Here is an 18,925-nt window from a genome sequence, read left to right as displayed (position 1 = left end):
GAAACAAGCTAACGTTATTCCACTCTTCAAAAAAGATGACCCTTCGATGTTGTCAAACTATAGACCAGTTTCATTATTAAGTTGTGTTGGTAAGGTCATGGAACGCATTGTATTTAAACATTTATATAACTATTTTCACAGTAACAATATGTTTTATAAATATCAAGCCGGATTTTTACCAGGCCATTCTACTGTTTTTCAATTATTAGAAACATATGATGATATTGTTAGGAGAATTGATGAAGGGAAATCATGTTGCATGGTGTTTTGTGATTTATCCAAAGCCTTTGATCGTGTTTGGCACAAAGGACTTTTATATAAATTAAAAATGTATGGTATTGATGGAAAGATGTATATTTGGATCAAAAGTTATTTAGCAAATCGGACACAACGAGTTATGTACAAAAATTTATTTTCTACTAAGGCACAAATTCATGCCGGTGTACCTCAAGGCTCCGTACTTGGACCACTACTATTTTTGATTTATGTAAATGATGTAGCACACAACATGTCAAGTTTTTGTAGATTGTTTGCTGACGATAACTGTTTACAGTACTCATCAAAATGTATCAAAACTATTGAAAATTGTCTGAATCATGATCTAAATGTTTTAGAAAATTGGTCGAAGAAATGGTTACTAAAGTTCAATCCCTCTAAAACTAAAGTTATATTTTTTAATACGAGAAAAAACTTAGAACCACCGAAACTTATTTTTCAAGATAGTCAGTTAGAATATGTTCAATCTCATAAGCATCTGGGTGTTACATTTTCATCAAACCTTAGTTGGTCGTCTCACATAGAAATTTTACTGAATAACGCTTATAAGAAAATTGGTTTGCTAAAAAAACTAAAGTTTAAAGCTAATCGTAAAACTCTTTCACTTATGTATACCTCGTTTATTCGACCACAGTTGGAATATGCGTCAGTAGTATGGGGAGGGTGTCACGCTTTTGATTCTGAAAAACTAGAGAAACTACAATTGCAAGCAGCCCGAATTGTTACTGGGCTAACTATTTTTGCTTCTAGAGAATCTTTGTATTTTGAAACGGGCTGGGAACCACTTAATGCAAGACGCAAAATTCAAAGGTTAAATATAATGTATAAAATCCATAATAACTTAGTACCTGAATATCTGTTAGACATTGTCCCGGATATGCGATGTAATGCATCTGCTTATTATACGAGAAACTCACAAAACTACAATATACCCGTGTGTAGACTGCAAATTTATAAATCATCATTTGTTCCAACTGTGGTCAACGAGTGGAATTCCTTACCCTTGGATATCAGAGATTCGAGTTCATTATCCTTATTTAAAAACAAAATTTCCAATTCTCTAGCAGTAGCTCCTCCTTATTTTAGTTATGGGAAAAGACGTACTAATATTTTACATACAAGACTCCGTCAAAATTGTGCGCTAAACATAGATCTTTATAGATGTAATATTATAACAAGCCCTCTTTGTTCATGTGGGAAGATTGAAGACGCACATCACTTCTTTTTCTCTTGTCCTAAGTATGCTACTGTCAGGGAAGAATTTTTTAATAAATTTCTTAGATTTGGCAAAATTCGTATTCTTGACTCACGTTCCTTACTTTGGGGAGACGACTCACTCAGCGTGGATGAAAATAAATACCTTTTTTCAATTGTTCAAATTTATATTCAAGGTACTGGTAGATTTGAATAAACACAAATCTGATTATTCTTGTTGATAATATCTTTTTTTATCTTTATTTATTTATGTAGTTCATCCTTGCAATCATGTAATATTAGATAACTTAAATTTTCTTAGAATTACTACATTTATCAATTATCAACGTACTGGTATAAGCACAAACTGTGACGTATTTGCAATAATATTGTATTTGTTTCTACATGTAGGGAGAGGGCGAATTAAGTTTTTATAACTTGTGCCCAATCCCATTGTTATATATAATGCAATAAAATATGTTCAAATCAAATCAAGATTGATTGATTCAGTGGGTTCATAAATAATTTCATCACAACAAACAACATTAGATTGAAACTTATACCAATAAAACAAATATGTAAACATTAACAGGACTCGAGCTTTGTTTACAAAACAAAGAATTCTACCCTCTGTAACTCGCTTGTAACACGATATTTGACTCTCAAATTTTGTCAAAGCATTGAAAACATCCATATTAACAATTCTAGACATAAAAATTGAAAAATTAAATTTTGAGCTCAAATCGTGTCCAAGTCCCTTTAAATCTATTTTGAACATCAAGGTTTACATGGCCAGAGGAAAATATAATAGTAGGTTAAACATAAAATTAAAAAAAAAACTAAATTTTGTCGCATCACCGAGATTATAATATTACTACACTGTAGTATCAAGTCATAATTTTGAACTACATATACTCATAGACTCTTAAAGAAACAGCAAACTGCATAATACTGAATAAACATGGATCTTGTCACTATGACATTGATTTTATAGTAACATATTTAATGTATATATGTAGCATATATTTTCTAAAGATATGGACCAAAAAATCCAGTGTCTACATCCTCATTTCATTTCAAGGTTTTTTTGGTCAATACTAGTAATTGTCTTTAGATTGTTCGACACAAAAGAAAGAGAATTCACTTTTTTTCAACTACATGTAATATGTAAATCAGTTTTTGCAACATGTGAATAAAAATTCAACACAATTTTCTTAAAATAATCACTTTAATTAACATGCTTGCAACAAATATTCATAGTCTACATTATAAAATAAAATATTTATACAAAAAGAAAAAGATTATGTCTAAACAAATTTAAACACGAAATAATTATTGGAACGTCTTTTTACAATACTTGAAGATAAATTCTTTCCATTGTGTTGAAAGTTTTATAACACTACTCCAATATACAACAACAAAAAACATTTTTACCAATTGAAAACAAAATTTACACTCTAAAAAAATGTCAAAATCAACCAAAAAGCATCTTAAGTCAAGAAAACATGTTCACGTTTAGATTAGTTTGAAAACTGGCACCACCCCCCCCCCTTAAAATAAATGCTACAGGTCCAAGCCCTTTATTATGTCAAAAAAGTTATCTTTGATAGTAAGTTACTCTGCTTTTAAATTCAAAAGGTATTCAGTGTTGCAAGTGTCTGTATGCTGTAATCCCCATGGCAACAATCGCTATGGTGACCCCGCCGATGACTGAAGTCCACTTCCACTGTAAGGAAATTAAAATGTACGGTATATGACCAAGTAAATGTATGAATACAAGGTTAAATCGCTTTGCTTGTATGAGTAAAAAAAAAATTGTTACATTCACTTAGAAACCTTGTATTAAAGGTACTATCCTATATGACTATGTGATTTTTAATGAATAACACACAACTAAAGAGGATATGTTCCCAAAACCCTAGTTCTGATTTTAAATCATGCAAACAAACTAAACTGTCTGCATAAAAATACAAATTGTCTTACCACTGAACTCGAGTTCTCCGATTGTTTGTTGGTCTTGGCAGGAGGTTTTTGTCCCAACATTTTCTGGTACATATCTTTTTCTGATTGGCTCTCAGCTTGCAATTTTTTACTGAGTTTCATAATTTCTTGATTGATGACCTACAATTAAAATACAATACGGTAATTAAACAATTGTACATTCATGAATCGTGCATGACTACACTGGTTTCTGTGTCGAAGGTAAAATTTCAAGTCAACAAGCGGCACATAAGGATATGAGCTTGATGCTGTATCAGAAACAGTTTCCATGGGTATGATTGTTTACATCTCTATTACCGGTATGTACTTATCCTTCATTACTTTTTTAAGGTCATGTTTGATGAAATTTGAATCTACCTTTGATATGAAAGGTTAACATTGTATTTTTGAATAAAACTAACGAAATGGTTCAAAAGGGCTTTTAAAAATCCTACCCAATTAATTTTAATCATTTACCCATTATCTTCCATTAAAAAAGTATGCATGCAATCCATTATTTGAATGTAAGGTAAACTTTATCAAAATAATCCTTTGTGCCTAGTATGTTTGAAACCACCCAATTTCAATCAAATTATTCAAGAAAATAATTCAGTTAAAAGAAATAACACATCACTAATACATGTACTTCCTCCATCTTCGCTAGCCAAGGGTTTACAATTCACTCTTCTCCTCTTCATCCCTCTCCTCTTCAACAGGAGTGGAGTGAGTCATAAACCCTTGACTAGTGAAGATGTTATTCCTCAAACTCCCACCTTTGTGTCAGGGTCCAACTTTTGAGCTCTCCTCATGAACATCAGTCCTTCCTTTGTTTCTCCCTTGGCAGCCAGGCCCTACAATTAGCAAGGAACACAGTTATCTGACATCACAGCAAATACCGTATGTTATTAAACACATAGTAAATGTAAAACAGTTGAACTTTGATATCTTGAACCCTGATATCTTGAATACAATGGATATGTCGAGGTGTTTTGTAAGTCCAAACTACTTATTTTTAAGCATTTTACCCTCGATATCTCAAATCCTCGGATGTCTCGAAATTTTTAAACAGTCCCATCTAGTTCGAGATAACAAAGTTTGACTGTATATCCAGGAGTGGAGTCTAAATAAAGTTCATACTGTACCATACCTTTCCTGTTCTGAATAAAGCTTTCACATTATCTGGCTGTACATCAAGCACCATTCTGCAGGACTTAATGGCAGCATCATAAGCATCTGTCTAAATAAAATAAATCAAACCATATGCATGAGTTTTCAAAACAAAGTCATAAATATGTTTTACAGTGTTGCTGATTGGAGTTCATTTGGTATTTATATAATTTATTATCAAGCTATTCTCACATATACATGTTATCTATTGGAAGGCCTTTGCTTCATCCTCTATGACAAAAAATGGTGCACTAAAAATAACAGTGCCTGTATATATAGATTACCACTGATTATATATCAATATATGTCAACAATTATAGAGAGAGAGTATTTGTTTATGGAATATTTTTCCTTGCAAGTGTGAAGAATGCTAATACAACTTTGAGCCACCTACTTTCAGTTGACATGCTGCCATATTGTTGTAACATTTGAGTCGGCTCTCCAGTAATTTTTGTAGACTCTCAGCTGTATCTGAACAAGTGGCAGGATCCAAAATCCGGACAGCCCTGTAACCAACGGAAATATTTATTGCTAGTTATCTCAATGTACTTAATTAAACAGTTTAGCCATTCCGTCATAAGTACCAGTACTGCATGCATAGTGAAATATCTATAAACTTCCAATTGCTACAATGTACAAAATTTTGAGACTTAATATTAACAATTTCTTTTTCTTTACATTCTGACACATGTAATATCAGAGGGGTTTTCTAAAAATTAAGATATCCCATTTGGTGATTTCCTAATTTTGAAGTTGTTGGTGCTACTCACTTGTTGTAGGAGTTGATTGCAGAAACAAACTCTTCCCTCACAAACAGAAAGTTTCCTCTCTCTCTTTTATTTTCTCTGTAAATACATAACACAGTTAACTTTAAACTTATGGTACCGTATATATTACATGATAATCCAGAAATAAGACTGAATGTTGACAGGGAATAACACATTACTCCATCAATAGCTATAGACCTGATTAAACCTACTCTACAACTTGCTAAAATTAAATGTACCAGTTGTACTGAGAGTAAAAAAAAATAATAACAGAAACATATATTTGATTAAACAAAATATTTATCTTAAAAATGTACTTCTTTTTCATAACCATGTTTCATTACCATTTCATAACCATTGAGAATACATCAATTAATGAATTAAAAAGATTTCTAACATTGAACTCTTTATATATTCCACCAGTTTAATAATTTTTCATGTTTTATACTATCCATAGGTTATACTCCTATAGGTTTGTGCTTTTTTATGCTCAAAAGAAATATTACTAGTGATTTTAGATACAAACTTTTAGGGAGGAATGTGGAGCTATGATTTAAATGAAAAATGATAATACACTGGCAGTCATTCATTCGCTGCCATCCCTTACCCATATTTCAGTTTTTCAGCTGCTGACATGCTTTCATAATCCATGGGGTAATCCTTTTTTACCAGCTCTATGATGTATGCAATTGATGAGTTTGGTGGAATGTCCGGTTTTCTAAGCGACAATATTGAAACAACATAATCAGCATCTAGTATATTGTTAGTCAAAGAAGTTTTGCCTTATCATTTTAATAATAAATTCCCCAAATTCAGGTTTAACATATTAAAAAAGAACTGATTCTAGTTAAGTAATAATTCAGTGGAAATTTTGTTTATAACTACCTTCCTTTTTCACCATAAGCGAATCTAGCATCAGTCTGCAGTTCTATAACTTGTCCTTCCTCCATTAAAGCTACAGCCAAATCCCAGGCTAAAAACATGCATCACAATTTGAATTTTTCAGTTATGTTTTTTTTAACATGAAAATATAACTAATATTACCATAGGCAGCAATAATGTATTAAACAGGTATACTAATAACTTGCACAATCTGATTAACATCAGATCTTTGATCCACTCCAACTAATTCTATGTCGCTACACATGTCTGTTTGTACAGCGACTATCAAAAAGTTTGGTGCATAACAAAGTTTTGATTCTGATCACATTGTAGTCTACAGATCGAAAGACAGTTGTACATAGAAATTCATACATCTACTAATATCATTTAAAAATCCAGAAGTTCCCACCTTGGATAACATCACCATCCCCCAAAACAAATGACAGGGAATCATATACATCCACTTTGGTCCCATCTTCGAGCTTTCCTTCTACTTTGATTGTAACCAAATCACTGCTTATTGGTCTTTTGGCATTCTTAGCTGCAGCTCTTAAAATCTGAAAGAAAGCAAAATCTTTATTTATTTAAGTCTTTACTGTACCACTGCATTCGATGCCATTCATCATATATCTTAATTGTAAAGCAATGATACACTAGCATCAGTATATATCATGTATATACACACTGTTGTTAGAAAAGCTTTGAGAGAAAAAATTAAAATCACAATGCAGTTCAATCATACAGCTATTTTAATCCTTTGGAGTACCTTTCTTTTAAGAGATCCATTTCCAAGAATATCCAAATATTCCTCTTCCTCCTTTTCGGCATCTTCACCTGTGCATGTCTTTTCCTGATTAATTTCACGTAAACACTCATCCTTCACATCATTTTCCTTGACATTGTCTCGATTCATACTAACACTGATTGGTTCTGGATTACTCTTGTTTTCACTTTCATCCATTGCACTTTTCTTTTCTTGATCCATCAGACTTTGATTTGTGACATTTTCATTGTCAATGAGTGGGGGCATTTCATCCTCATTTTGATCACTTGACTCAGAGTTTTGATCTAATGCATTTTTTCCACTCTCAGAGAATGAAATCTCTTCTGACAGTGATGTAGTGTTCAAGTGAACGGAATTATTCATATTCACATTATCCTCCGATGTAACACTTGACTCTGCTGGGTAAGAGTTACTGTCTTTATCAAAACCATTTTGAATGTATTCACTCTTCTCAGAAAAAGATCCATCGGTTTCCAATTTTTCAGACTCCTGACTAGGTATAGAATCCACTGAAAACAACGAACCATTCTTTAGCTTTGGATTTACACATGATGTAAATATATCAAAGGTCATTTGAAAAATAACCTTTCATTTTCATGCAACGTAAATGTATATCTTCAAAGTTTGTGCATGATAATCATAATCTATTTTAAAGACCAAAAACATTTTCAAAGACGAGAAGATAAATCAACCAATCAGTATAAATGTGCAGATGATTCAAACCGGTGGATGAACATGCAGCGTTAAATTACATCATGTTAAGCATGTCAAACAACTTCTATATAGAGTCTAATAAGCAACAGTTTTAAAACAAAACTTAAATATAAATGTTGTTAATATAACGACGAATTAACAAAACCCAGAAAATTAAAAATCTTACACGAAGTGATATACTTAATTTGATCAAAAAAGAGAATGTGTCCTACTTTCTATTTTCTGTTTCCCGTATGTTACCACAAACTAAGCTACATAGATTTTACGACATGAAAAGATCCGTATTTCACAAATAAGAATACAAGATAATGGATTATTATTTCTTTATATTTGATAAAACCACAGCTTTAACATTTATTTAGCCTTAGAGTTGCAAGTGTTTTTATCTTTACTCATTTAACAGGCTTAATAAATAATACGGATACTTTGTTTAAATTACGACAACCACAAATTGATGTCAACAGAAGACAGGTGTGTACAGCGGTCATACTAAAACACGCCTGCCGACGCCTGCCGGGGAAAACACGCCTGCCGAGAGAAAACCGCACGCCTGCCGTTTACCTGATGGATTATTTTAATATTTTCTTTGATATTTTATTTAACTTAACTAAATTAAGTATCATAATAACAAAAAGTTGACTTTATATTGATTATTTAGCACAAAATTAGCAAAAATGTTCAATGTTGGTAAAGATAGATAACTCTTACGTAGAATTCATACGCCTGCCGAGGAAATCTAGACGCCTGCCGTTAATTTGATGGATTATTTTACTTTTTTCTTTGATATTTTATTTCTTTTAACTAAATAGATGATAATAGAAATCAAAAGTTGATTTTATATTAATTAATTAACACAAAATAAGTAAAAATCGGGTAAGCTGATAGCTCTTACGAAGAAATCATACGCCTGCCAAGAAAATGTATACGCCTGCCGTTTAGTTGATGGATTATTTTAATTATTTCTTTGGTATTTTAGTTTACTTGGCTTAATAAACGATAACAGAAATAAAAAGTTGACTTTAAATTCGTTAATTAACACAAAATTAGTAAAAATCGGTAGAATAGATAACTCTTACGCAGAATGCATACGCCCGCCGAGAAGAGAACACGCCTGCCGCTTACCTGGTGGATGATTTTAAATTTTTTATTTATATTTCATGTTTTCTAACCTGATAAATGATCAGATTAATTAAAAATTTACCACATTTTTTAATCAACACAACATGAGAAAAAACCACACGCCTGTCGTTTACCTGAAGATGAATTAATATTTTTCTTATGTTAGTAGGCCTATTTTATTTTACTGTACTAAATAGCAAGCATAGATAAAAAGGAAAAAAAATTGCGAAGGGCTTAAAAATAAAGGGAAAACTCTTATGTAGAAATCTTACGACTGTCGATTTAATATGCACGCTTGCCATTTTATTTATGTCATTTTTATTTGTATAAACTAATTTATAAATTACTTAAAGATTGCTAAATATAGACTTAACATTTTGCCTTATAATTATGTTCATAACTTTACTTATTGCTGCTATTGATTAATCATATTATGAGTCATTATCAAAAAACGCAGAAATAAAATTGAAGAAAAATCAAGAATTCTCTTGTGTTGAAAAATAATTTTATTCAATTGTAACAATAAACACATACCTGAAGAATACAAAAACACTTAACTCCCACCTAGAGATTATTTGATTTCTGAGTAAAACACGATCAAAGAACTGGTCATACTTAAATGTTGTCCTTCCTGTTACACATAAGAAAATACAAATTTTAATAAATTGAAGCAAAAAAATATTCCAAAATTTCTTCAGACAATGTTGTGAAAGCATGACAAATAAAGAACCACTAACATTTTTTCAATGAAACAGAAGCAAAATACAAATTACAATAATATAATAGAAAATGTTCAAACAGGTAAACATTTTGTTTGTTATTTTCACAATTTTACAGAATAAAAAGATAAGTATAAAGCTCAAAGTGCTTATATTTGATCAGATATAAAACTTTAAGCATATGTGTAGACCCAAACCTAAAAGAAATATACACATGCAACATATTTTTATATTTATGGTGCTGTAACAGGAAAGACTGAGTCTCGCAACAGGAAAGACAGTACGTTGTATTAAACAAGTCTCTCCTGTTACAAAATCATAATTCTGATTTAAAGTTGATTGATAGTAAACTTAGCATCAATCTCACAGTTTGGAGTCAATTAATATGCTGTTAAAATATAGATGAACCTTAAACAATACCATTAAATACTATGATAAAAGTTTTATAATCTTTACAGTAAAAAGTGTAACAGGAAAGAACAAAATAAGCAACAGGAGGGACTTCTTGTGTACATTCAGATCAAAATCTTCATTTGGTTAAACACTGAATATAAAAAATCTTGAAAATTTACTAAGGTGTTCCTAATATATAATGACATTTGTGAAGAAGTAAAATTTATTGAAAAATATAGAATAAAAATTGAAAAATGTTTACAACTGTAACAGGAGAGACTCCTAATAACACAATCTGGTCAGTAGTGGAAATTGATGTTGATATTTAAATTAAATAACAGATTTATTTCTGATTACTATGTAAAATACAAGAGAAACAAACTTTTCCTATAATAATATTTGCCTTAGAAAATATCAACTTTTAAAGAAAATGAAGTAACAGGAAGGACAATGTAGAGTGAAATAAAAAGATTACATTTAACAGAGTACTTAAAGCATTTGTAAGCTTTATATATGACTATGGACTGTAGGCTGTCTCACTTTTCTGTTACTTTTTTCCAGATGTTGTCAATGATTTTGTAGTGGGTACTCCCATCTAACTTTTCTGGCTCTAGAATGAGGCATCTCTCTTCTGCCTGTATTTTCTCTGTCTGTCAGCATTGGACATCCCCATTTTTACCTATACCAAAAGACAACTTTCATTTTTCAATGAAATTGATATAATTCTTTAAAAATAAAAATAGTTTACTTAACTGCAGATCAACTGATTAAAAGGTGGAAAAATTATGTTGCTTGAGAAACAATTTATTGTCCTTCCTGTTACACTGAATTAAAATGCCTTAATATATTTATACATAATCACTAGATGCTGAATTGATTTGTAAACAACTGAGATATAATTAAAAAACATATATCTTTATTATGGATTATATATAATAATCAGCATGATGTTTAAAGAAAAAAACAATCATTAATTGTCTATCCTGTAACAGTCCATGTCTTTCCTGTTACAAAAATGTATATTGACATCATTAACTAACAAAATTTATTTGTAAGTAATAAAAAACAGAATATGAAGTGATTGTTCACAAAAAATGATATGAAAAATGTTTTGATCTGACAAGTGAACAAATATTCATAGTTCTTCTGTTATTATGGACATTTGTACGTACTGTAACAATGATATATCTGTCCTGTTACAAAATCACTTCTTATGTAATAACATAAACTATTAAAACAAAAATCCTTACTTAAGGTTAATTTATTGTACATACTACTTTATTGAATATTTTATGAAAAGTTATTGCTATATAAATAATGAAAATGTCTTAAAATCCTCATATTTATATAAAAATGTCTTTCCTGTTACAAATTTACATGTAACAGGATGGACAATAACAGGATAGACAATTACTCTATATATGGTTGTTTGTTTCCTTTCCTGTCTACCATACACTGTTGATGATGCAGTAGTTTGAAACAAAATTGTTAAGTTATTTTGTAAGAAAAGTTAAAACATTTTACATTCATGTTTAAGTCAATTTTCAATGTAACAGTAAGGACTAGTTTTTTTTTCTACTGAGTAAATCATACTTACATTTGGGACATTTTCCTCAAACCAACGAACTTCAAAAAAATGGCGTCAACAACTTTGCTTCATGAAAATGAAACTAAGGCTGATGAAAAGTATTGAATCCAAAAAGGGTCATTCTAAATATTTCTATTTTCTGTTTTTACATTAACATAACAGGAGAGACGAACACTCTTGTGACACACATTAAAGTCTTAATATTTCATAAAACAAGTACATTTACAAAACTTTTATTGTTTGAAATGTACTTCTTAAGAATTGTGTAAAGCATACATTTAAAAAAATGAGAGCAAAATGTACTGGATATATTTATAAACCACATGAAAGTGCAACAAAAAGAGTGTGTGACTTAGCAAATCATGCTAATTTGGACATTAAAAAAGGCAAATTTTCTTTAAACATGTCATGCAAAAAGAATTAAAGTGTTTTGCTAACCGCAGAATATTGTGTGGTATATATTAATGTACAAATTTATATTATTTTTCCTTGATATAATTTTTTATTGACCCGTGACCAAAATTTTGGCGGATTTTGAGAATGACTCATATATGAAGTCGGGTGATACGGAATGATATAATATGTATGTCATCCCTTTTAAGTTTGACAAAGTTTTGTTTTCTATCAGAATTTAATATTTTGATTAAGCCTGTCGCTGAAGCTTTTTATGATAGAAATACAGGGTAAGATTTATCAACACGTCTATAGATACGAAACGCCCAAGGAATATACATGTGTACGCTTTTCGAATACCTATATTATTGCATGATATGATTTTTTTCATTAATTTTCTTCTTCAGTCAACTGTGTACATGATCATAGAATAAGAATGAAATAAAACTTTGTGTATTGTAAAGAGGGATACTAATAATCAATATCATAACTTTTCGCAAAAATTGATAATCTTGTATTTTCAAACAATATTTCATATTTCATTTAACTTTACCAAGTAAACGAATAAAGACATAACAATTAGATTTCAATGATATAAAAACGTAACACGAAACGTGTGCATCCAGTATATTTTTTTCAAGGGGGGTGGGGGTTGGGGGGTGGGTAGTATTTAGGTTTGTCCGGGGTTGGGGTGTCGGGGCAAATTTTTTGGTGATTTTACTTGTATGTAAAAAAAAAATATTTTCCAAGGGAGATGGGGACTCCATCACGTACCCCACTTCAGTATAAAATTCGAGTTTTACCGGGGGGGGGGGGGGGGGTAACTCTACCCACCTCCCCCCGAGTAGATCAACCCATGAAAAGAATGAGTGAAAATCATTTACAAAGCCAAAGAAAAATTCTTAGATCATCCCCCCAAAAATTAATGAATGGTGACTGATATGAATATTTGATGGACGTTAATGAGTTATACTAACATTGTTATTGTTAGCAAGAACATTGATATTGAAATATCCTAATCTACGACAGCTTACTGATCACAAGGGTCGATCTATAATATTGTTCCACGATCTTATGGCCTATAGACCAATCCTGTTTTAAAGTTTTTCTAAATACTGGATAAAAAATCGTGTTTTAAAAAAAAATGTAAACCAACAGAAATCGTGATACCAGTGGTTTCCTATACATAAGCGTCGGAACCGGGGCGATGGGAGTGGGGGGGGGGGGGGCTAGGGGAGCTGAACCCCCCTCCCCCTCCCCCCCCCCCCCACACACACACTTTTTTTGCTAGGTTAGACCTAACCAATGGGCACATAACATCATAGAGGGTTCAGCCCCCCCCCCCCACTTTTTTTTTCGCAAGAAAGATAATTTTTGCGAAATTTCCAATGAAAAGATGGAAATATTGAAATATGGAGATGTTGGAGTCATAGGTATAATAGCCTGTCTCCTCTCCTTCTTTCACTTCCTCTCTCTCTCCGTCTTTTCCATCCACTGCCCTCTCTTTCTTTCTCTCTTCAATAATGGAAACAATTCAAATATCAAGAGAAAGAAATACTTATAAATGTAGTTGCACCTGCGTTCAACTGTTCTACTACATGTATTTTTCAATAAAAAAAAATTCAATAAAAATATGGAGAAAACTGCAGCGAGTCGGTAAGCGTAAGACATTCACAATCCAAATGTTCGACATCTGAACGTGGTGGTTTTTTTCGGTTTTAATTTATTTCATGAGTAAAAATTTTCTGAGTAAAAAATAAACGCAATTTTCTATGCAGATCGGTTGTCTTTGAACTTAATGAACGTAAAATATCTTCCCGACAATTTTTATATTAATCAACCATACTGACTATAATTAATCGTACGTCGTGGAGGTTGATATGTTTATTGATAAAAAGAAAGAAAGAATAATGCATGTATTCGTAATTATTGATTCTTCAATGTATATAATCATACCATACGGCTTACAATATCACTCACTTCACTATCCCTCAAACGGTTACACTCACAGTTTTGTAAATAAAAAAACGGGACCACAATCTGAACATGCACATACAGATTAATGTATTTTTATCTCATTATATTACAAATCATGTAATAATAACAAAATAATTTACTCATTATGTTCTTTGCTATAATATTTTGGGCGAATCGGGGTTGGGACTACATGTCCAAAGATAACTAGTGATCGTTGCTCTACTGATACACGTGTATACATACACGTGTTAGTTTCTTGTGTATTCTGTGTGAATTGTACGGTTTTTTGTCTCTTAAGAAACAATAGACCTTACCTACCTGTATATTGGAAGACGACCGTGAAGCACGCACCTTGTACACAACCCCCCCCCCCTCTCGCTCTCTCTCTCTCTCTCTCCCTCTCTCTCTCTCTCTCTCTCTCATGTGTTTTAGGTGACTGAGAAAAATAGTTATGAACGAGTCGATCTACCTAAGTATGTCTTAAGATACTATGTATAGCCTTTGAACTTGCACCTAATTATTAACCCAAAAGTATTATTAAAACCTTGCAGTCCACTTTAATTATTCCAATTGATAGAGCAAGGTCGCCATATCATGGTTTCTGACTCTTATATTTGTATTTTTTATGTATCGATATGAAATTGAAGAATAATACCATTTTATTCTTATATATGTATATATCATGTACAAGCACTTAATAAAAAAATATTTCTGATTAATAAGCCATCAGTTTTTAATTGGTCAGACTTACGCCTCTTCATAAAACATGTATAGTCCATTCATAACCGTAAACATTGAAACATTTGTGTTACTATATATCTTCGTGAAGCTTATAAAATATAAAGAAAACAAAACTTATTTTGTAGGGGAAAATATCATTCATTATCATTTACGAGACAGTCCAGGCTTATAACCAAGAATATTGACACGATTTGAATCACTTTACAACGTTAATCATTAAACCAGGGTTCTTTTTTTTCTCCATTTAAAACTGAGACCATAAATCGTAAAATTTTAACCCGGTCACATTTTCATCAGCTTGGAAACATTGAATGAACTTAATACTGAATGATAACCTCAAAATAAAGCATGTACCGAACATGTAGCTGCAATAATTATACCGGTATATTGATTGTGTTGAATATTGAATCAACCTACAGAGTTCTGCTTTGATTTGGTAATTGCATGCTCTATAAGTCTGCTTTATTTCTTCTACGAACAGAATAAGTCATCACTGGAAGGTTAAGCGTGTATTGGATTTCAAAAGTCTATGATTGAGTCTATGTTAGATTTTCTTGTTAGAAAAAGCCGTTTTTTTTAAATATTCAAACTGATACCCCCTACCCCTCTTTCCCTTGAATGGAATAATTATCCGCTACACTGATATCATGCAATGTAAAATTTTGCTACAGGCTTATGAATGTCCTGTGTAATATTTGATTTTAAAAACGCAGCGAAACAGAATCAGAATCTAGAGATTTAAATATAGTTTGGTGAACTAGGCAGTGAAAGTCTTGAGATGAAAAAGTTTTTCAAGATGTAAACAGTTACAAACATTGTACAGAACATGTGTACGAAAATGTAAATGCACTTTGCTTAAAAAGTCTAACCTTTCCCCATATACATTTACTAGAATTAATAATTTAGGAGCATAAATATTTATAAAATCTGGAATGCATACACAATTTAAGTACGATAGCCTGTTTGTTTAAGAAATACATTATATAGCCTTCATACACGGATAAAGGTTATGCCAGTCCACTTCTCTAAAGAAATGAAATTATCGAATTGCATCTTTTGAATTGATTGAGTTGGTGTAAATATTAATTTTCATTACATGTCTTGAATTTTGTATTTACATGTTCACCCAACACAGTATTTACAGTTTGACTCCATACGTATTTCTGAACTTAGTATAACAGTGCATTAATTATATATATATTCACATCAGTATACTTTCCTTCTTATTTCAGACACCACTTTTAGGCTAGATCGTATGAATATGTAACATAAAATATTTTGATTATACGTAAAATACATGCATCTTTTAAGGGTTCTTCGAAAACTTTAATCTTAAAATTCGAGCAGAGACATACAAAAGTCATGTACATGTATATACATGTAATTAACAGTACATGTATGTCCCTGATTCGAGTTTGTAATATATCTTTAATTAATTGCAACAAAAAATAAGGTTATGAAAACACTAATAAACTATAACTATGTAAAAAGCTGAAGTTTTTCAAGAAATAAAAATAAAAGACATGGATAAATGATTAAATCAGCAGGCTTATTACAACTCAGTGTCTCGGCAGGCGTAAGCAGGGTAAGAACTCTTTGTCTTCTTTACAGACTTTGAACATTTTTAATAATTTTTTCATTAAACAGCGAATACAAAATAACCTTTTATTTCTTTGATCATGTATTTAGTTAGGAAACATAAAATATCCAAGAAAAAAAAATCATATATCAGATAAACGGCAGGCGTATAGATTTTCTCGGCAGGCGTATGCATTCTGCGTAAGAGTTATCTATTCTACCGATTTTTACTAATTTTGTGTTAATTAACGAATTTAAAGTCAACGTTTTATTTCTGTTATCGTTTATTAAGCCAAGTAAACTAAAATACCAAAGAAATAATTAAAATAATCCATCAACTAAACGGCAGGCGTATACATTTTCTTGGCAGGCGTATGATTTCTTCGTAAGAGCTATCAGCTTACCCGATTTTTACTTATTTTGTGTTAATTAATTAATATAAAATCAACTTTTGATTTCTATTATCATCTATTTAGTTAAAAGAAATAAAATATCAAAGAAAAAAGTAAAATAATCCATCAAATTAACGGCAGGCGTCTAGATTTCCTCGGCAGGCGTATGAATTCTACGTAAGAGTTATCTATCTTTACCAACATTGAACATTTTTGCTAATTTTGTGCTAAATAATCAATATAAAGTCAACTTTTTGTTATTATGATACTTAATTTAGTTAAGTTAAATAAAATATCAAAGAAAATATTAAAATAATCCATCAGGTAAACGGCAGGCGTGCGGTTTTCTCTCGGCAGGCGTGTTTTCCCCGGCAGGCGTCGGCAGGCGTGTTTTAGTATGACCCTGTGTACAGCATGTATTTATTGTAAATTATTAGCGATTATCACTTGAAATAATTCTTGAAGAATCGATATGAATAATTATGTTGCTACAGATACATATGTTTCTTCCATATAAACGACTGGTGACTTAATCCTCGGTGATCATGAATGCTGAATTTGAATTGAATTAATTTGTGATCAAAACTGACAGTTACATTATATTTTTAATTTCAAGAATGTCTGAAGATAGCTGGACACCTTTAGCTAAAACCTACTGCCCATTAATGGCAGGTAGTATTGACAGAACTGACACAGAACCACATGATCATGGAATCATTAGAGCCCTATCTTCCTCATACAAACCAAACAAAGATGTGGCAGGTGATCCAAACCTGACTGTGTTTGTGTCTCGTTTGAACCCCAAAACTGATGAGGATACACTAGAATCACAATTTTCCTACTTTGGAGAGATACATAAAATCAGATTGGTGCGAGACATTATAACTGGGCATTCCAGAGGTTATGCTTTTGTGGAATTCAAGGAGGGGCGGTCAGCTGTTCGAGCTGAGCGAGACGGACATGGTATGGAGATAGACGGCCATGAAGTTCTTGTCGACTTTGAACTGGAGCGCACCTTGCCAGGATGGGTTCCTAGACGACTCGGGGGAGGTCTTGGTGGCAAAAAGGAATCTGGTCAATTGAGATTTGGATGTAAAGATCGACCTTGGCGTAAACCAATTTCAATGCAATCACTGCATGCAAGAGAGAGTTTCGATGATGAAAGAAGTAATGATGGACAGAGGTCAATGGACAGAAGAAGAGATAGGCAAAGAAGACATTCCAGGGATAGAAGTCTATCTCGGGAACAGTCCAGGAATAGGGCACAAGATAGATCCCATGACAGGTACAGGAAAAGGAGCCGATCCTCAGACAGAAGGAGAAAAAGAAGTAGATCCAAACACTAAAGACACTAAGGAAACACTAAAGGAAACTTATCATCATGTCTGTGTATCTGTAGATTTCATTTATTGGTACTTAGCTTATAACATTTCAGAAAGCAAAATAAAATGAAATTTTTTCTCAGTGCAACGATTCTTTAAAAAAAAAAGAACTATATATCCTTTCCATTCGGTAGATAAGACCCCTGTAGAGAGACAGTCACTACTTGACTATGAATTGTGAAAGTATCCAGCTTATCAAAAGAATTGTTAAATTGACTTAATCTAGAACCAAATATTAATAAAGTTGTATACATGTATATTAAACTGTTCTCTGTTTCTTTTTATTAAATGAAATTGGGTTGGGATATATCAGTGTCCTTATGACAGTTATGCTGCATGCATCTGTTGATGTGATGCATCCACAATGAGGCAGACCTGATGCACTACTGGTTGTCAATTATTGTTTGAAAATCCATAGCACAAACAAAAATATTTTTTAAAAGATGTTCTTACTGGTAAATCTGGAAAAAAATTCCTTTTCTTTATTATGTGATGTAGTTTAGATGTATTATAGATATCACATAACTTTGATAACACCTGACATAGCTTCAGGTCTGTAGCTTCCTTCTGAAAAAATGTGGATGGACGACCTAGGTTTTTTTAAAGACCGGGAGCTACAGACCTGTAGCTTCAGCTGAATCTGAAGCAGCATTGAATGGTCAGATATCACCAGTGATGCAAACCTTGGTCATGCAAATCAGTATTTTTTTCTATAATAGTTTCTTTTTTTTTTTTTTTGATTAGATGAAGATTTGCACATACTATAATTTTTTTAATTATGTGAAATGTGCCACCTCCAATAAACCGGCTGATAAAATTTGATTGGATAACAAGGCATAACTTTAGAGTATTTTCATTTATTAGTCTGGATTATGTACT

The 18,925-nt window shown here is 31.8% G+C and overlaps 3 protein-coding genes across 3 annotated transcripts in view; 1 reads left to right on the top strand and 2 right to left on the bottom strand.

Moving 5' to 3' along the window:
• Positions 1-18,925, bottom strand: part of LOC128176129 (FAU ubiquitin-like and ribosomal protein S30) — a 116,872-nt gene that overhangs the window by 27,998 nt on the left and 69,949 nt on the right. The gene's annotated exons all lie outside the window — the stretch shown is intronic.
• On the bottom strand, positions 2,680-8,037 carry LOC128176123 (peptidyl-prolyl cis-trans isomerase FKBP8-like). The gene is made up of 11 exons (XM_052842200.1): positions 7,977-8,037; positions 7,033-7,559; positions 6,676-6,823; positions 6,270-6,357; positions 5,992-6,102; positions 5,388-5,462; positions 5,012-5,123; positions 4,598-4,687; positions 4,224-4,301; positions 3,454-3,591; positions 2,680-3,196 (listed from the first exon to the last, which is right to left on the bottom strand). Coding segments are annotated over exons 1-11 (1,452 nt in total). The 5' UTR covers positions 7,978-8,037; the 3' UTR covers positions 2,680-3,112.
• On the top strand, positions 8,186-18,247 carry LOC128176125 (U11/U12 small nuclear ribonucleoprotein 35 kDa protein-like). The gene is made up of 2 exons (XM_052842202.1): positions 8,186-8,235; positions 17,281-18,247. The coding sequence occupies exons 1-2, from the start codon at positions 8,219-8,221 to the stop codon at positions 18,008-18,010; spliced, it is 747 nt and encodes a 248-aa protein (XP_052698162.1). The 5' UTR covers positions 8,186-8,218; the 3' UTR covers positions 18,011-18,247.

The sequence above is a fragment of the Crassostrea angulata genome, chromosome 3 (assembly GCF_025612915.1).
Source record: "Crassostrea angulata isolate pt1a10 chromosome 3, ASM2561291v2, whole genome shotgun sequence".
Taxonomy (NCBI): domain Eukaryota; kingdom Metazoa; phylum Mollusca; class Bivalvia; order Ostreida; family Ostreidae; genus Magallana; species Magallana angulata.
Note: the sequence above shows the minus strand (reverse complement) of the source record. Positions and strands in the feature narration are given on the sequence as shown.

Excerpts from the sequence above, each read along its gene's own strand:
- LOC128176123 (XM_052842200.1), bottom strand. Across the intron at positions 6,824-7,032 it reads ATGGATCTCTTAAAAGAAAG|ATTTTAAGAGCTGCAGCTAA; the intron begins GTACTCCAAAGG and ends GCTTTCTTTCAG. Across the intron at positions 3,592-4,223 it reads AGTTGGACCCTGACACAAAG|GTCATCAATCAAGAAATTAT; the intron begins GTGGGAGTTTGA and ends TTTTAATTGTAG.